The sequence below is a fragment of the Cervus elaphus genome, chromosome 12 (assembly GCF_910594005.1).
Source record: "Cervus elaphus chromosome 12, mCerEla1.1, whole genome shotgun sequence".
In the NCBI taxonomy this organism is placed as follows: Eukaryota; Metazoa; Chordata; class Mammalia; order Artiodactyla; family Cervidae; genus Cervus; species Cervus elaphus.
The window spans coordinates 75,945,737-75,965,015 of record NC_057826.1 but is presented as its reverse complement, the minus strand read 5'-3'; the positions used below and the strand labels follow the sequence as shown (position 1 = coordinate 75,965,015).

The following is a 19,279-nucleotide window of genomic DNA, read 5'->3' as shown; positions in this document are numbered from 1 at the left end:
TTTTTCCTCTCGAGGTCTGAGTCTGAGGAAGAGGACCCAAGGCAGAGAGTATTTAAATAGCTTGTCCATTATTTTCATTAGTGAAAAACTATACTACTTCTCATAATTACACTATCTTTGATACACTAATATTAGATATTATAAAAACCGAACACTAATGGTACTTTCTGTTGAAGAGTTAAAACTTAGGAGATATGACTGTTAATCTTTAAATGATGGATAATAGCTCTAAGTACAACTAGTGTTTCATAAAAGATATGACATTCCTGTTTTTCAATATTAATACTCTCAGAAAACATGATTGTGTTAATATGGAGATCCATGGTAGAATTATATTTGTGGCAGGTTTAGGCTAAAGACAAGAAGACAGCTTTTTTTGTCAATGGAGAAAGCCAATGAGTCTCAAAGAAAAGCTCAACTTTTGATTATATTCTGTCTAATCCTATTCTATTTGTGCTAATAATATAAGTAGCAGACTGTACCTTCCAGAATGACTTTGTGAGTTGATTTATGGCTACTCTCTCCAACAAAACAGTTAACACAGATGAAAATTATTTTTAAGAAACTAAAGCCTCTGGACATAGTCTTTAGATTATAGAGCATATAAAAAGGGTAATAGAGACACATTTATTCATAAAATCTACTAAGTCTCCACGACAGCAGAAAGAATCTGTGGCAATTGTACCACGACCCACTCCCCGGCCCCAGCTCAAGTTGATGGAAGTTCTCCTCAAGGTGGACATAACCAAGGACACAAGGCTCCTCCTCCCTCCAGTCCGCAGTGCAGGGCTATCGTATCTCCTACAGAGGGGCTGACTGCTGTCCTTCCTTACCTCCCCCAGGCCTGTGTTACAGAAACTGTGTTACAAACAAGAAAAGCTGACAGCTCTATGGCCACTTCTCACCTCACTTACAGCACAGAGGTTCTATGTCAGGCATGGTGGACTGAGAATACTGGGTCCTCTCGCTGTCATCCCGCTCATAGAGTGGTGATTTCATGCTGGCAAAGGCAAGCCAAGAAGACAAGAGGCTACTGCTCCCTTCCATCACGCTTCTCATAACACAGGGATGTCAGTCTGAGACAAGCAGCCAACTGTCCCTTGTTACAGGTCCAGAGCAGTGGCTCAGGTGTTGTGCCCATGGAGAGAAGCAGCTGTAAAAACAGAGGCCTCCCTTTGAGATGACTTTATTTGAAACCATCATTGGGAAGCCCAAGTTTAAGGGTGCTGTTGAAAACAATGGAGATGCTTATGGTAAACAATTAAGAGGAGGCTGGCATTGGAAGGAAGTTGGCAATGCAACTCTCACCATTTCTATTTAACATAGTACTGCAAGTCCTAGTCTCAGTAATCAGATGGGAAAAAGAAATAATTGGCATCCAAGTTGAAAAGAAAGAGGTAAACTGTCTCTAATTACAGACAGCATGATACTCTACATAGAAAATTGTAAAGACGCCACCAAAAAAACTAATAGAAACAATCAACAAAGTTGATTACAAGATAAAGTTGCAGAACACAAGATTAATATACAGCAGTCTGTTGCATTTCTATATTCTAATAATAAGTATCAGAAAGAGAATTTAAGAAAGCAATCCAATTTCTAGTTGAATCAAAAAGAATCAAAAGTACTAGGAATAAATTTAACCAACGAGGTGAAAGACCTGTTCTCTGAAAACTGTTAAGACATTGTTGAAAAGAATTTAAGACAATGTAAATTGAAAAAAGAAGCCAAGAGGGCTCCAGTAAACAAGAGCACACGGCTTTTCATTGGCTGAGTCCTTGCCAGGAAATAAGAGGCATCCACATCTTCCCCTTGCCCTCCACTATGTCCACAGGTCACGAGAGCTCCCTCTGTCTCCCAACTCTATTTAACTGAGATTTCTGTTTAATATTTTTTATACCTTATAGGACAGAGACAGAAAGATATTTGACTCCAAAAGAGGAAGGAGCTACGGTGAGGGAAGCAAGAAGTTCTAGTGATTCAAGAAGGAGTCACGAACCAAAGAATTTAGTTGGCCTTCAAAAGCTAAAGAAGGCAAGGAAATGGATTATTCCTTAGATCTCAAGAAGCAATCAACTCTTCCAAGACCTTGACTATGGAAATAGATTTAAGATTTCTTGCATTTAGAATAATTTTCTTCTAAGTTATCAAGCTCATATTAAACATTGAGTAAGGTTTATTGTTGTTGCTCACTTTGCTGCACTCGTAGGATGGGATGATGCAAGTGTCTTTGGGGACACATTCTGGTGAGGCAGATCTGAACATTCTTGAGACATCAAACTAATCAGGATAACAACTTTATTGGAGTTATTTTTTTCTCTGAATTGTTCTCACTTTTTACCACTTTTGAGATCAGCATACTGTGGTTGAATATTTATTTTATTTTGTCCCCTTATCAGCTATTCTGCTAGTTCCAAGTTAGAAGTCTCTAGTGCAGAAGGAGATACAGGTTGAGAAAGGAAGACAAAGACCGAAGTTCACAATCTGTAGGCGGAAAGTGTCTGTGATTAAACTGTACCAGTGCAGGTAAGAGACAGTCAGCACTGCGAATGCCCTGTGGGGCCCACGGTGTGACTGAGGCTGCAGGAGGGGCTGAGGCCTCGGGAGGGTTCCTGTAGAGGCCGCAGGTGCCTGGGGAGCACCGTGCTGCGCAGCGCAGAAGTAAGTGCCCGCGTCTGTGGTCCGCGAAGAGGAAATGTGCAGTGAGCTGCGGCGTTCTTTACGGATTGTTGTGGCGTTTAATCTTCCTTCCTGCTTTGTTCCTGAAGGAATGTAAAACAGGTGGACGATGCGGCCCCCAGGGTTCTGAAGATACCAGTGTACATCGGTCACAGAGGCAGAAAAATTACACCTCAGCACGTGGCTGGCTCCCTCCTGGAGACTCAGGGCTGCGGGACTCTGCTCCACATCCACCCCTCGCACAGCTGGTGAGAAACAGAGAAACAGTCACAGGAGGTCACTGTAACTCTGACAAAATCGTGGAAGTGACCCCCCACACACACACACAACTCCCATAGATGAAGAGAAGGATAGAAAGTCTGCAGGACTTGGCAGCTCCTCTCCTTCCCTGAACAATACAGCAGCTGCTCACTCCTTCAGACTTCCTGTGGGGCAGCCCCAACTCACAGCAAACCTGGGCAAATAAAAGCCCCAGCACAGCGCCTGCTAGCCTCTTCATGATGCTTCCTCTTCTTACTGAGACATTTTCACTGTCAGATACTTCACTAAACCCTGAGGGAGGGAGTGTCATAAGCTGCTGTGGAAATGTTCCTGCTCCTGCAGCCAATCAGCTCACCCACCAAGTCCTGCTCATGCCCTCACTTTGCGACAGGAAGCCCCGCCCTTCCACCTCAACCAATTCAGAATGGGCTGCAGAGGAGTGGAGGAGAGTGGAAAATAGAAAGGTCATTATTTTAGGACCTGAGGGGCATTTTCTAAGAACATTGCAGTGAAGGCAGACTCTGATTTGGGATTTGTGGAGGATTTTAGGGAAGAGAAAACAAAAATTAATTATCTAGCCATAGTTTTAGTCTCAGATGGCATGGATGCAGGAGATTCTTGCATAATGAAATATTTTCTCAGTTCTCAGGATCCTTTTTTTTTTTTTTTTTGGCATCTCCTGTGTACTCACCTGTGATTCTGAAGGGTGCTCACGAATCAGCACAGTATTGGTAACAGTCTTGGCTGGAATACTTTTCAGTATTAAACAGTTTCATTTTTAAATTATATATGTACACTTATTCTAGACTGAACCTACATAAAGAGTTATACTATTTTTAATCTCTAGATGGGCACTGAAATTTGAATTGTAAATTGTTTTATTTTTATTAAAATATATATAATTTTAAAATAAAAATAAATTTTGAATAAAATTTCAGGTTTAAATACATCATATTTTATTTAGTTATTTTTTAAATTAGAAGATAATTGCTTTACATTCTTGTGTTAATTTCTGCCATACAAAAATGCCAATCAGTCATGCTTATATATACATATATTACCATCCTTCTTGAGCCTCCCTGTCCTTTTCCTCCCAACCCTCTAGTTCCTCACAGACCACCAGTAGGGGCTCCATCTGTTATATTGAACCTTCCCACTAACTATCTATTTTACACTAAATATATTTTAACTGTTGATTATTGTTGTTTGTATTCTGCTTTTTAGCTCTAGTAGGTTATTTTAAAAGAACAATAAGTATTTTTTAAAACATATGAAAAAAATAAAATAAAAATTAAAAAAAAAAACATATGAAAATCAATTCTGTGCTTTTTCTCAGAGTCTATGATTAATAATGGTTCCCTGTATATGGATTTAGAGGTAAAGGGGATAGAAAATGAGGACTTGCATATTTTCACTGAAGTAAAACTGAAGTGATCTGCAGACTCTCAGGATCAGATGGACAGTTCGAGATGGTTGCAAATGTTGACTAAAGGAACTGTGAGAAACAGTGTAGAAAAATAAAAGTAATAATAATTATTATTGGCCACACAGTGGATATTAGAGAAATAGAATTAGAAGAGAGAAAAGACGAGAGGGGCAACCAGAGTGGGTCAGTTGGAACTTTGCCACAAAAATGTACTTAACCTAGAATGCCCGTTATAGGTGAGCACTGGATAAACAAAGCCTTTATTTCCCCTTCATATTCTATTGTCTGGACATACAAGAAGAGATAAGGAAGTATACTGGAGGTAGGAATAGTTGCACCTCCACTTCAGGGAGCCCCTTTAGAGTCAGTGATGTGATTGTCAGGCGGGTCACTGACTGGCCTCCAGTTCTTCCTGCAACATTAGTGCTGAATCAGTGAGACCAGGACAAATCTGCCTATAATAAGACAATGTCTCTATTCAGACTTCAACCAGAACTGGTTTGTTCTATAGAGGAAGGAGCATGGAATATAATGTTACTGATTCCCTATGAAGAGCATTCCCAACAGGCGAAGGGTGGTGGAGAACCTGACTGTGCAGAAAAGAAGCTGGGAGCCATATTGTGGAAGATTTTCCCTAAGGAGCCAGAAGGAATGTGCCAGAGTGTGCTGAATCCTATTACAGGGAAATCTGAGATTCAAAAGATCCCTATTTAAGCAAATTATAGTGACTATCAGGAAGAAATACTTCCTTGACAACGACTGTTCTTGGTGTTGAGCCTGTTCAAATGTGTACCTCACTAAGCTCCAAGATACAGAAGCTCATAGGAGTGAAATGGAACTTTTGTTGGAGGTGACATTTCCAATTTATGCAACATCACCCCCTGGAGGATAGCAGTGGGAACAAATCCCATCTTGAGGCTTTTATGCCCTATTTCCTCCTCGTTTTTACCAGGGTTGAATTTCTTCCCATTCTAGTTTGATGAGTGTTTTCAGGGGTTCGCATATTAAGTTGTTGTTGTTGTTCAGTCACTAAGTTGTGTCTGACTCTTTGAAGCCCCATGGACTGCAGCATGCCAGGCTTCCCTGTCTTTCACTATCTCCCAGAGTTTGTCAAATTCATATTCACTGAGCCAGTGAAGCCATCCAACTATCTCATCCTCTGTCACCATCTTCTCCTGCCCTCAATCTACCCCAGCATCAGGATCTTGTCCAATGAGCCGGCTCTTCGCATTACATGGCCAAAGTATTGGAGCTTCAGCAGCAGTCTTCCAAAGAATATTCAAGGTTGATTTCCTTTAGAATTGACAATTTTGATCTACATGCTATCCAAGGACTCTCAAGAGTCTTCTCCAGCACCACAACTCGAAAGCATCAGGTTTTCAATGCTCAGGCGTTTTGGTCAAACTCTTACATCCATACACAACTACCGGGAAAATGATAGTTTTGACTATACGGATCTTTGTCAGCAAAGTGATGTCTCTGCTTTCTAATAGACTGTCTAGGTTTGTAATAGCTTTTCTTCCAAGGAGCCAGCATCCTTTATTTTTTTATTTTTTATTTTTTATTTTTTTATTAGTTGGAGGCTAATTACTTCACAACATTTCAGTGGGTTTTGTCATACATTGATATGAATCAGCCATAGATTTACACTTATTCCCCATCCCGATCCCCCTCCCATCTCCCTCTCCACCCGATTCCTCTGGGTCTTCCCAGTGTACCAGGCCTGAGCACTTGTCTCATGCATCCCACCTGGGCTGGTGATCTGTTTCACCATAGATAGTATACATGCTGTTCTTTTGAAACATCCCACCCTCACCTTCTCCCACAGAGTTCAAAAGTCTGTTCTGTATTTCTGTGTCTCTTTTTCTGTTTTGCATATAGGGTTATTGTTACCATCTTTCTAAATTCCATATATATGTGTTAGTATGCTGTAATGTTCTTTATCTTTCTGGCTTACTTCACTCTGTATAAGGGGCTCCAGTTTCATCCATCTCATTAGGACTGGTTCAAATGAATTCTTTTTGACGGCTGAGTAATATTCCATGGTGTATATGTACCACAGCTTCCTTATCCATTCATCTGCTGATGGGCATCTAGGTTGCTTCCATGTCCTGGCTATTATAAACAGTGCTGCGATGAACATTGGGGTGCACGTATCTCTTTCAGATCTGGTTTATTTCATGGCTGCAGTCACCATGTAGTGATTTTGCAGACCTGGAATATAAAATCTTCCACTGCTTCCACTTTTCCCCTATTTGCCATGAAGTGATGGGACTGAATGTCATGATCTTAGCTTTTTGAATTTTCAGTTTTAATCCAGCTTTTTCACTCTCCTCTTTCATCCTCTTCAGAGGTTCTTTAGTTTCTTTCACCCTCATCAGGAGGTTCTTCAGTTCCTCTTGGCTTTCTACCATAAGCGTGGTGTCATCTGCATATCTGAGGTTATTGATATTTCTCCCAGCAATCTTGATTCCAGCTTGTGATTCATCCAGCCCAGGGTTTTGCAAGAGTTATTCTGCATAGAGTTAAATAGGCAGGGTGACAATATACAGCCCTGACATACTCCTTTCCCAATTTTGAGCCAGTCTGTGGTTCCATGTCTGATTCTAACTGTTGCTTCTTGACCCACATACAGGTTTCTCTGGAGACAGTGGTGGACTTCCCCTACCAATGCTCCTTTCAGATATCAAAAGTGGGTTTTAAAAATGCAAATAGCTTCATATGAGAAGAAATGAAATACAAATACCCATACAGTGAGAAGGTTGAACTAAACCAAAATCAAAATCTCTCCAGTAAATTAATGAGGCATAATTGACTGGTCTGGTATAAAACATGCAGATTTTCTTGCCAGGTGTGTGAGAAGAAGGTGTGTGTCCATGTCTCATTCATGAATGTGAAGAAACACCATAAAAGGTATAGCTCTTAGGATGTAGCAACAGTGGAATTTAAATGTTGACCTAGTTGAACCACATTATTTTGTTTGATATCTTTGAGTAATCATTTAGTGCATTATAAATCATGGGAAAAGAAGCTAGAGATCTGACTCAATGATATGGCCAATATACTGGTGGGAGTCACGTTAGTTAGTGATGTTCAGTACAGTCGAGTTAGTTGAGGGAACTACAGTGACTGGAATACCTGTTAATCTATGGTTCCACTTCCCCCTGATTACTGAAAACACTGTCGTTCATTGACTTTCCCTTTTCCAACCCACACATGGCTCTTCCTCAGCTCTGGTCCCAGAGCAGCAGCAGGCACGGCTTTGGGTGTGGGCTGCAGGGGGCTGAGGGGCACTGTGTGCAGGCTCAGAGGTATGTGGCTGAGTCTTCAGGCTGGGATCCTCCGATGTACATGGAGTTGTCACCCTCCTTAGTGTTCAGAGTGACTCTCACTCACCCTTGCACTTTTTCACCCCCATTTACACTCACTACAAACATGTTCTTGGGGCTTTTTGCAGGTTCCCATCTGTACCAGTGTAAGGCATAGAAAGAGCTGGAAGGGGAACTGCAGGTGAAATTGGGGCTCTCTCCTTCCTGAACATAGCGAAGGAGGACACTGTTCCACAGTCAAGAGGCTGCTCACTCCTGTTCAGAAAGACAAGGTCACACATAGAAACTGACTTATCTACAGAGTATTCATTGTCTTCACATTCCCAAATATTAGGACCTGGAGGTGCCTGAATGTGCCCCCCACCTTCCCCATCACCACCCCAGACTGCTCAGAATGTCTTAGCAGCCCCTGGACTTACGACCAAGATGAAGCCACAGGATCAGTAATGAGGCTAGAAAAGTGCTCCTCTCCATGTATTCTGATAAAGTATCCTCAACATGGAAAGTTCTACAGCCTAGATCTGGGGAACAGTCTGCTTCAGGTAATAAGGATTCTGCATCTTGTTGCTCAGCCAGTCAGAGAGGAGGACATATACATGTGCTAGAAATACACCACTTCTGCCCTAGAATCAGTTTCCTGTGGTTCAAGGAGGGATCAAATGCTGCTTTCTTGAGACCAACTTCAGAAACATTGAGGATATCTCTCACGAGCTCACAATGCAAAGAGGGCTGACAACCTTTCAGAATTGGGTTGCCTTATGATTGGCTGCTGTTATTCAACTTTAAAGAGATTGGGATTGCAAACATGGCAGGAAACACACTTTGGTTAGGAATCTTTTACATAAAATTTCAATAAAATTTATAAACTTTCAAATCCCAATTTATAAATGTGCACAAATGCTATGTATTAAATCATCTTTATGCACACCATTCTAATAGAAAAATTATGCAATAGAGATATTATTTCCAACTTAGAAACAAGAAAACTAAATCTGAAAGAGATCAAGTAACTAACTTGAGATCACACATATGGTAGGTGCATAGTAAGAATCACAACGCATGTCTGTCTGGCTAAGTAGTCTACAGTGTTTGGAATCTGCCACACCACCTACATTTGTGATGCTCAGTAAATGTGTAAGTGTTAGTGAAGGTATATTTTAAAAATACTGGGAACCTACTTTGTGGTTATTCCTCCTAATAGCACCAAAATGTGCAAGATCTGGTGAATGGATAAACGAAATGTAATTCATTTGCCAGTGAATTGCTATTCATCAATAAATATGAGTGAAATGCTAATGTATGCTACAAGATAAATAATTTTTAAAATTATGTTAAGGAATAATAGCCAGACACAAGATTACATATTGAATGATTTCATGTATATGAAATATTCACAAAAGGAACTTATAAAGTTATAAATGTGGTCAGTGGTTGCTATGGGGCCAAGCATGGAAATAAAGAACAACTATAATTGGGGATGAAGGATAATTTACTAAAAATTATTAAACTGGAAATTCAAAATGGATGAAATTAGGGAATGTCACTTATACCTCAATAGAGTTGCTTAAAAATAAATAAGAATTTTGTTCTGTCTTATCTGTTATAGTCCAGGAAGAATGTTAGTTTAATTCAACATGCACATATTTATTTAAACAATGATTTGGGGACCACAATTTCCCATAGGACCTTCGAAAACTATAAAAGCAACATTATCTGTGAGCTCAATATGCAGTTGGTAAAGTAAAATGCATCCAGGAAAATTTATTAGTACAAGATAGCATTAATTAAGACTGTTCAGAATCTAACTCTATTTCTTGGAAATCTGGTACTGCAGATTGACTGCAAAACCTTCTTTCCAGTGAACAACTGAAATAAGCAGAGGAAACAGCATGGTTGTTCAGTCGCTAAGTCGACTGTTTGTGACCCCAAGCACGCCAGTGTCCTCTGTCTTCCACTATGACCCTGAGTTGCTCAAATTCACGTCCATTGACTCAGTGGTGCTATCTAACCATCTCATCTCATCTCACCTAAACAGTATGGGGTCGGTGCTAAAATCAGAGCAGTGCCTTCCACCTGTGAGCTCAGTCACTCAGTCGTGTCCGACCCTTGACCCCACGCCCGCCAGGCTTCTCTGTCCCTGGGGATTCTCCAGGCAAGAATACTGGAGAAGCTTGCCATGCCCTCCTCCAGGGGATCTTCCCAACTCAGAGGTCGAACCCAGGTCTCCCACATTGCATGTAGATTCTTCATTGTCTGAGCCACCAGGGAAGCTCATGAATACTGAAACTTAAGTCATGTTCTGAAAAGAGAAACAGGATTGGAAGGTCTCAACAGCTAACTCCTGACTTACCTTCCTAAGAAAAGAGATGCAGTTACAGTTAATACAGGACTATCTGAAAAGTATCATTAATGTCTCTTATTTAGAAGTAGACAATTTGAAATAGTGATAAGCACTTTAAAGACAATACAAAACTGTGTTAAGATAGAGAGTGACTCTTGGGATGAGAAAGGGCATCTGCTTTAAGTAAAGTATGGAGGGAGGGCTCCACTCTGACACTTATTCTTCAATACCAGACAAGGTATTGAAACTGTCTCATATTCAGTTGTATTTCTCTAAGTAGCCAGTATCTTTTTGCTGGGCACTGGGCTTAGCATTGGCATTCATTATTCCATTCACTTCTTATCAGAACCCTGCATGGTAAATTCTATCAATAACCACAGTGCAGAGATGAGGAAATTAAGCATAAAAATTACTGTCACAATCCCAACGTCACACAACTAATGAATGCTAGATCTAGAAACACAATCTAAGTCTTTGATCTGAAGCACTTTGCTCCACTGTCTTCCTAAAGTAGGGTGGACACAACTTTGAGGGGTTCCAGTAAGAACTGTGAACACACATGTGAATCACCGAGTGCAACACCTTCTCTGTCACAGGCTCTCAACCAGCTGTGGGAATGTACAAGACCTTGGAGGATAGGAAGCCACAGCATGAAATTCCAGACGAGTCTATCTACAAGATAAAGCTCAATATTTTCTGAGGTTTGTTTAACAGTTTACACAGCAGATTTCATGTGTTATCAGAAGTATCAGTGGTCTATCATGTTTCTTACCATTACTGGGAAATCAGTTCCCATTAACTGATGTTAACTACCTTAAATATAAGGTATTATATTGAGAGAATAGGTATCATAATATATAACATAGAAAGAGTATACCAACCTGTGTTTGCTACTACTGTGTATTAGCATTTTCATAATTGACTCTTGCTCCCACTTCTCAGGATATTTCTATACTACAAGAAAGGACAGAGCAGTAAATGCAATTTGACTTAATAGAGGAAAATCTATCTTGTGCAACAATTCCAAACTTTCTATCCAAGGTAGCCTATAACTCTGCAACCATAATCATCTCATGTGTTGTATTTGTCATTTGGAATCAATCACTTTCACATATGGCAGGCAAAAGAAAAAACAAACAAACAAACAGCCAGTTTTCCTGAATCCTCTCCCTCTTGATTTCTGCACTGGGACTTTTACTAACTGGCTCAGCCTTGGCAGCTCCTATTGTGATTAGGATTCCCCATAATTTAATCCAAGATCACTGGAGGGGAGCAGGGAAGCCAGAGAAAGCCTCACAAAATGTTTGAGCAGGACACCAGGTGGCAGTATGTCAGCTTTCTTTCTTGCTGCATCCAGTGGGCTAGAGTCTGATTCTCAGGACGGAAAAACAGATTTAGACAAAGGGTTCACAAAGGGGTGACATTTGAGTTGAAACATGAAGAAATTCAGAGGTGCATCATGTTTATATCTGGGGGGATAGCATCACTGGCTCAGTGGTAAAGAATCCACCTCCCGGTGGATTCAATCTCTGGGTCTGGAAGATCCCACAGAGAAGGAAATGGCAAGCCACTCCAGTATTCTTGCCTGGGAAATCCCACGGGCAGAGGATAAGTCACACACGACTTAGTGACTAAACAACAGCAAAGCATCACAGGAGAGAGGGAAAAACAAGGGGCACGGGACTTGATAGGGAAATAAGCTTGGGGAGTTGAAGGAATGAAATCTCATTGTAGCTCTTGTTTTTCCCAGCACACTATTACATAAGTAACTAACTAAAGCATCCAGCACTATTAACTAGTTAGTGGATGCTTTCCTCATTTACTGATCCTGGGACAGTTGAATCTATGTTTGTGCATTTTCTTTCTTAGTTTCCTTTAGCATCCAGTTTAAACCAGTAATGTCACCACCACTGAGACATTCAGCCGCCCAGTTCTGGGGCCAAGTGCTTCTCCATAGTCCAGACCTTGCTCTTAAGCAGCCCTCTAAAATGCAACACACAGGCTGATTATAAAAGGTAAAAAAGCTTTTCACAGTTAGGAAAGGTACGACTCATTTCCCAAAGTTGTTTTGTTTTGCACCCCAATGTTCATCGCAGCACTGTTTATAATAGCCAGGACATGGAAGCAACCTAGATGCCCATCAGCAGAAAAATGGATAAAAAAGCTGTGGTACATATACACCACGGAATAATACTCAGCCATTAAAAAGAATACATTTGAATCAGTTCTAATGAGATGGATAAAACTGGAGCCCATTATACAGAGTGAAGTAAGCCAGAAAGATAAAGACCAATACAGTATACTAACGCATACATATGGAATTTAGAAAGATAGTAACAATAACCCTATATGCAAGACAGAAAAAGAGACACAGATGTACAGAACAGACTTTTGGACTCTATGGGAGAAGGCGAGGGTGGGATGATCTGAGAGAACAGCATTGAAACATGTATATTATCAAGTGTGAAACAGATCGCCAGTCCAGGTTGGATGCATGAGACAAGTGCTCGGGGCTGGTGCACTGGGATGACCCAGAGGGATGGGGTGGGGAGGGAGGTGTGAGGGGGGTTCGGGATGGGGCACACATGTAAATCCATGGCTGATTCATGTCAATGTATGGCAATAACCACTACAATATTGTAAAATAATTAGCCACCAACTAATAAAAATAAATGGAAAAAAGAAAAGAAAACAATAAAACCTATCTCTTAGGGTTTTGATATTTGAATTAGATAATGAATCTGAAACACAAACCACAGTGCCTCACATTGAGTAAAGCTCAGTAAAGACCAACTTTATTTTTTCCAGTAAATCCTACCTCTCCTTCAATGTCCAGGTCTGTGACTTGTTACTGTTTGCTCTTTCCTCCACATCAGTTCAATGATGGAAGCTTTTAGAAAATTCACTTAATCACTTATTTTCCTGGAGACAGTCATTATTTCTCCCTATTTCCTGGAGTCATATTCTCTCATTGATACACTCAGAGGACTGAAAGGACCCAGATGGAATGCCGAGATATGGTATTATTTTCATTTCCCTAATTAATAATAATATTAAGGTTTTTATATATTTATTAGCTATCGGATATCTTATTTTTGAGTTGGATCTCCAAGATTTTGCCATTCTTTATTATCTGTTTTCTTAATGATTTAAAGGAACTTCTAACATATTCTGCATTTGAGTCCTTTTTCAGAAATATGCATTGCAAATACAGTTTATCACTCTGTGCATTGACTTTCAAAACTCTTAGCAGTGATTTATAACAAACTCACAATTAAGAAATATACATTGATGTTCATAAGAAACTAGCTTGGATATTTTGCTTATTTTCTTTAAGCTCTTTAAAAAATATTCTACTTTGGTGGTTTCTATTGCTTCTAATATGAAGTTAGATATCATTTTAATGATGTTTCCCAGAATACAATGGCTTGCAAACATGTGCCAAAACCAGAGTGGTGGACCTGCAGAACTCCTTATTCAAATATATGACTTTCCTTGTAGCATTGCTCCTGAATAAGGAGATTGCTTTATAGGAAATGAAGTATGGCAGTGAATGGAAGTGCTTGCTATGAGCAAAGAGGTTATAGGATGGGTAATGGAAGAGGTCATTATAAATACCTGCTATAACCATGTGGTCATTTGCATAAATAAGAACAATAATACTTATGAAAATTTGTCTTTCATTTTTATATAAATATATTTATGTATTACATTATGTATTAAATTTTAACTCCCCTCTCTCATTTGCTACATGTGGTAACAAGATATGCTAATATAAGTCAATCTTATATCTTATTATATCTCAGTAGTGAAGATACAGGATTCAGTGGCAGAGTGTGGCTTAGCGAGAAGAGAAAGTAACATCACCCACAAATGGATAGGTGAACTTGCTCTAATCTTTGAAGGATATGTTTAGAATGTTTTGGGTTGAATGAGGAATTACTGCATCATATTAGCAAGAATTGTGGTGTTGGAGAAGATTCTTGAGAGTCCCCTGGACTGCAATGAGATCAACCCAGCCAATCCTAAAGGATATCAACCCTGAATATTCATTGAAAGGACTGATGCTGAGGTTGAAACTCCAACATTTTGGCCACTTGATGAGAAGAGGCATATCATTTGAAAGGACTCTGAAGCTGGGAAAGGTTGACGGCAAAAGGAGAAGAGGGCAGCAGAGGATAAGAGAGTTGGATGGTATCACCAAATCAATGGGTAGTGGAAGATAGAGGAGGCCTTGTGCTGCAGTCCATGGGGTCGCAAAAGTCAGACACGACTTAGTTTCTGAACAGCAAAAACAACATTAGCAAGAAGCATAGTTTTGCTGTCTTCTTTATTCAAAAGCTGTTAAAAGAGTACAAATGGATGCCAAATTAACCTAAAGCTTATTGTAGTAGTTTTGAGCTACCTTAACTGACTGGAAATCTTTCCCAGAATGTGCTTCCTGTATTGTTCTGGCTCAGGGTTGGACACAAAAGAAATTTGTGTGACATTTAGAAGGTCGTTGTGATGAAGCAGCCACAGTTTTTACGTTTTGGGGGATGGTGCAGGGCTCCAGGGACTATGGCTACTCACACATGTTGCTGCTGATCTGATATTTCATCTTATTGTTGACTCACAACACCTCCACTTCCCACCAAATCTCCTCCTCATCTTCTCTTTGTCTTGGGCCAAGTATGTATGTAAGTTCAGTTTAGTTCCGCGCAGTCGCTCAGTCATCTCCGACTCTTTGTGACCCTATGGACTGTAGCACGCCAGGCTTCCCTGTCCATCACCAATTCCTGGAGTTTACTCAAACTAATGTCCATTGAGTCAGTGATGCCATGCAGCCATCTCATCCTCTGTCATCCCCTTCTCCTCCCGCCTTCAATCTTTCCCAGCTCAGGGTCTTTTCCAATGAGTCAGTTCTTCATATCAAGTGGCCAAAATATTGGAGTTTCAGCTTCAGCATCAGTCCTTCCAATGAATATTCACGTCTGATTTCCTTTAGGATGGACTGGTTTGATCTCCTTGCAGTCCAAGGGTTTCTCAAGAGCCTTCTCTAACACCGCAGTTCAAAAGCATCAATTCTTCAGCACTCAGCTTTCCTTATAGTGCAAATCTCACCTCCATACATGACTACTGGAAAAACCATGGCTTTGACTAGGTGGACCTTTGTTGGCAAAGTAATATTTCTGCTTTTTAATATTCTGTATAGGTTGGTCATAACTTTTCTTCCAAGGAGCAGGTGTCTTTTAATTTCATGGCTGCAGTCACCATCTGCAATGATTTTGGAGCCCAAAAAATAAAGTCCATCACTGTTTCCATTGTTTCCCCATCTATTTGCCATGAAGTGATGGGACCAGATGCCATGATCTTATTTTTCTGAATGTTGAGTTTTAAGCATGATGTCAAATGACACCCACTTCTCCTCAGGTCACCCACTACTGTGAGACTGAAGGAGGTGAGACGTAGACAAGTTGCAGTGAGTCTTGTGGGTTCCATTGTCCTCATGGTTCTAATAGGTCCTTATGAGTCACAGTTTGTCCACACTTCAGTCTATTCCAGCTTTGTTCTACAACTATTACTCTAGCTGATTAACAATGAACTTTTTCTCAACACCAGATACGAAGATAATAGCTTTGTATACACTCTTCCACCAAATCTAGCAACTGTCTGAGTTCTAATCTTTATAACTAATTTCTTATTCCATACCACTGGTGGTTTTGCTTGTCTGATTTCACCTTAAGTGATGTAAGTCTAAGAAGAAAGGATTCAGGAAATTATTTCCATGATGATTCCAAATAACTAGACCTAGGTGTGTGATATGAGTGTATTTTAGTGAAACTGTCGCTTTACATTATTATGGAGCTAGTTTATAACTTTAGACAAGGTTGCACATGTTCTGTATGATTGATTTAAATTCAAAAATTCAATAGGAGAATGTTTTAGTAGAAAGTTACTCTGGACACCTGAATCGAAATGACATAGAAGAAGCTTTCATGTAGAATTAATTCCTCTGATCCAGATCACAGGTTAAACAACCATAAGACTATCATTTTGTGTCTGAGGTCTGCAGGTATGCATTTCAGCTGGGGTCCTGAAGCAGGGGGACTCTCTCTTATTAAGTTTGGGGGTTTTTGTTCAGCTTTTCCTATTACTTCAAACACTGTGAGTTCCCAGAGAGCACAGAAATACTTTGCAGAATGTTCCAGTTTTAAGAATGAAATGGTGAGGCTGATGGATTTATGTGCTTTCTGGAAGTTTACAAAGTAGTGGCCATCCCTTTCATTCCCGTCTTCTGAACACTGACAAACAAGGTAAGTCACCTGTCCACTGGGAAGCTGCTTGTACCAAAAAATGCTGTAGTCATGCACATTCCTACTTGTTTCATATTGACAGTTAAGGGTGACTACCTTCCCCACTTGACTGATTATGACTGGCTGGTCTTGAGTAACTTTCTGGGCCACACCAGATCCTGTGTAAAAAAATCAGAAAACAGAGCTGAAATAGTGGACAAAATGCTGTAGAAATTAGAGAAATTTTGGACCCAAATATTTACAAACCAAACTGAAATCATAAAACACTTCCTTTCCTCCAGTCCTCCTTTCCTCCCCAAGTCCCGGTGAAGCACCACGTGCCTGTGTGCAGTCCTTTCACCCTGAACACCGCACCCTTGTTTGGGAGCATCCCAACCAGAGAAGGTGAAGGCCAGGAACACCCAGAGCAGACTGGAGAGCGGCATGAGGCATGGACTCCCCTGCACAGATCTGTTTAATTCTGCCTCAAGCTAAGATGTCAGTGTCTTTGAGTGCCTGGCAGCACATATACATAGCACCCGGGTTCCTGTGTGACTCCCCCAAACAGGAAGTAGGGTGTCATGTTCACCGGCCACGTGGTCTGTGTACAGATGAAGTCTGGCTCACCACACACCTTTCCTTTGTCTACTTGTCTTTCCCTGGTCATTAAGTTTGGCAGATCCTGAAAAGGGGCATGAGGAAAGAAATTAGTATTAGAGGTTTGAACTGAGGGAAACTGAAGGTTAAATAAGTTGACATACATTGATTCAGTAAAATAATTTTCCCATCCTGTTTAAGATATAATTTAGTATAGCCTACAAAACTTTCTTGTAATCTACAGATTGGTCATTAATTTAGCCTATGCTTATTTTCCTCCATCCAGAATCTAGTGACTATTTTAAAGCATTCACAGATTTTAGGCTTTCTGGGTGAAAAGCAATCTTATCCAAAGTAATTAATGTATCTCTGCCTTTTTCTTTTTTACTGAGTTGCAGGGCTCTACTTAGGTTTTTCAATCAATAAAATTACTTCAACATGAAATGATTTTTAACAATCAGTCCATCTGAATTTCAGAGTCTATTCAGTGGTTTATATTTAAATGACATTATATCAGGAATAAAATATTATTCTTTTGAAATCTGATATTGAGTTTTATGTATTAGACTTTGAGGGGAATCAGGGTATTCAATCCTGTTGCCTCTAAATGTAGAATTGTACTTATTAGACCATGTGTCCTAGAATCATCCTCATGGCACATTTTGTGTCTCATTGGTCCAGAGTATTCAGTCTCATTTGTCAGTTGCTCATGACTATTTCTCTTTATAAAATAAAGTTAAGATAAACATGTCAGATCTTTCTGTGACATAATGCTGTAAAACTCTTACAAAACTTAATATCTGCAAACTGCAGACACATAATACTTGTCAACACCACAGAAGATGGGGAATAAATTCTGTACACTGTTTCATGTTCATGTGGAATGTACCTGTCAATCTTCCATTTGGTTTCATTGTTGTAATAGATGAATTAATATAAAAGAACCAAAAGCAAATAAACAAGTAGAAAGAAAATACAGACAAGGTCTAAAAGAGTGCAAGTTCATGGATCAAAGTAACTCATGACTGAGTGAAGCAGGGAGGAGAGTTTGTATTTATCTGAGACATCTGCTCTTCTGTCCCATTTCACATCTGAGTGCTGACAAACAACGAATGCCAGGCTTGAAATTATTCGTAATTAAGGAGAGGAGGTCATGAATGATTACAGCAGCTTGCAGAGCATCATATTATATAATATAGACATATATTAATATAATAATTACATATCTATCAAGAAAGTTATATTAATAAATTTTTTTTCAAAACACCATAACCTTATAAATTAGTTCTCATATACACTCTTAGGTTATGATGCATCACTCTAAGAAATTTTATCACATGTATAGGTTCTTGTAACACCACTAAGATCATGACACAAAATCGTTTCATCTCTCTAAAGAAATCCTCTTTGACTACCTTCCTCATCCCTGCAACTCTTTATAACCCTGCTAATTACTGATCCCCTTTTTATCTTTATATTTTGTCCCTTTGAGAATGTTGTTTAAGCAGAATCACACTATGTATCAGTTCAGTTCAGTTGCTCAGTCGTAGTCTTCTCTTTGCAACCCCATGGACTGCAGCACGACAGGTTTCTCTGTCCATCACCTACTCCCAGAGCTTGCTCAAACTCATGTCCGCTGAGTCAGTGATGCCATCTCTTCCTCTACCGTCCCATTCTCCTCCCAACTTCAATCTTTCCCAGCGTCAGGGTCTTTTCCAAGGAGTCAGTTCTTCCCATCAGGGCCAAAGTATTGGAGTTTCAGCTTCAGCATCAGTCCTTCCAATGAATAGTCAGGACTGATTTTCTTTAGGATTGACAGGTTGGATCTCCTTGTAGTCCAAGGGACTCTCAAGAGTCTTCTCCAATACCACAGTTCAAAGCATCAATTTTTTGGCACTCACTTTTCGTTATAGTCCAGCAATCACATCCATAAAGACTACTGGAAAAACTATAGTGTTGACTAGACAGACCTTTGTTAGGCAGCCACTACAAACAAAGCTAGTGGAGGTGATGGAATTCCAGCTGAGCCATTCCAAATCCTAAAAGATGATGCTGTGGAAGTGCTACACTCAATATGCCAGCAAATTTGAATAACTCAGCAGTGGCCACAGGACTAGAAAAGGTCACTTTTCATTCCCATCCCTAAGAAAGGCAATGCCAAAGAATTTTGAAACTACCACACGATTGCGCTCTTCTCACTCACTAGCAAAGTACTGCTCAAAATTCTCCAAGCCAGGATTCAACAGTATATGAAGTCTGAACTTCCAGATGTTCAAGCTGGATTCAGAAAAGGCAGATAAACCAGAAATCAAATTGCCAACATTCGTTGGATCATAGAAAAAGCAAGAAAATTCCAGAAAAACATCTATTT

At 40.0% G+C, this 19,279-nt stretch overlaps 2 gene segments (V, D, J or C); both read right to left on the bottom strand.

Moving 5' to 3' along the window:
• LOC122705745 overlaps window positions 1-19,279 on the bottom strand; it is a 76,807-nt gene that overhangs the window by 40,628 nt on the left and 16,900 nt on the right.
• LOC122704605 lies at window positions 1,791-3,256 on the bottom strand. The segment is given in 2 exon segments: window positions 1,791-2,924; window positions 3,127-3,256. Coding segments are annotated over 2 exon segments (630 nt in total).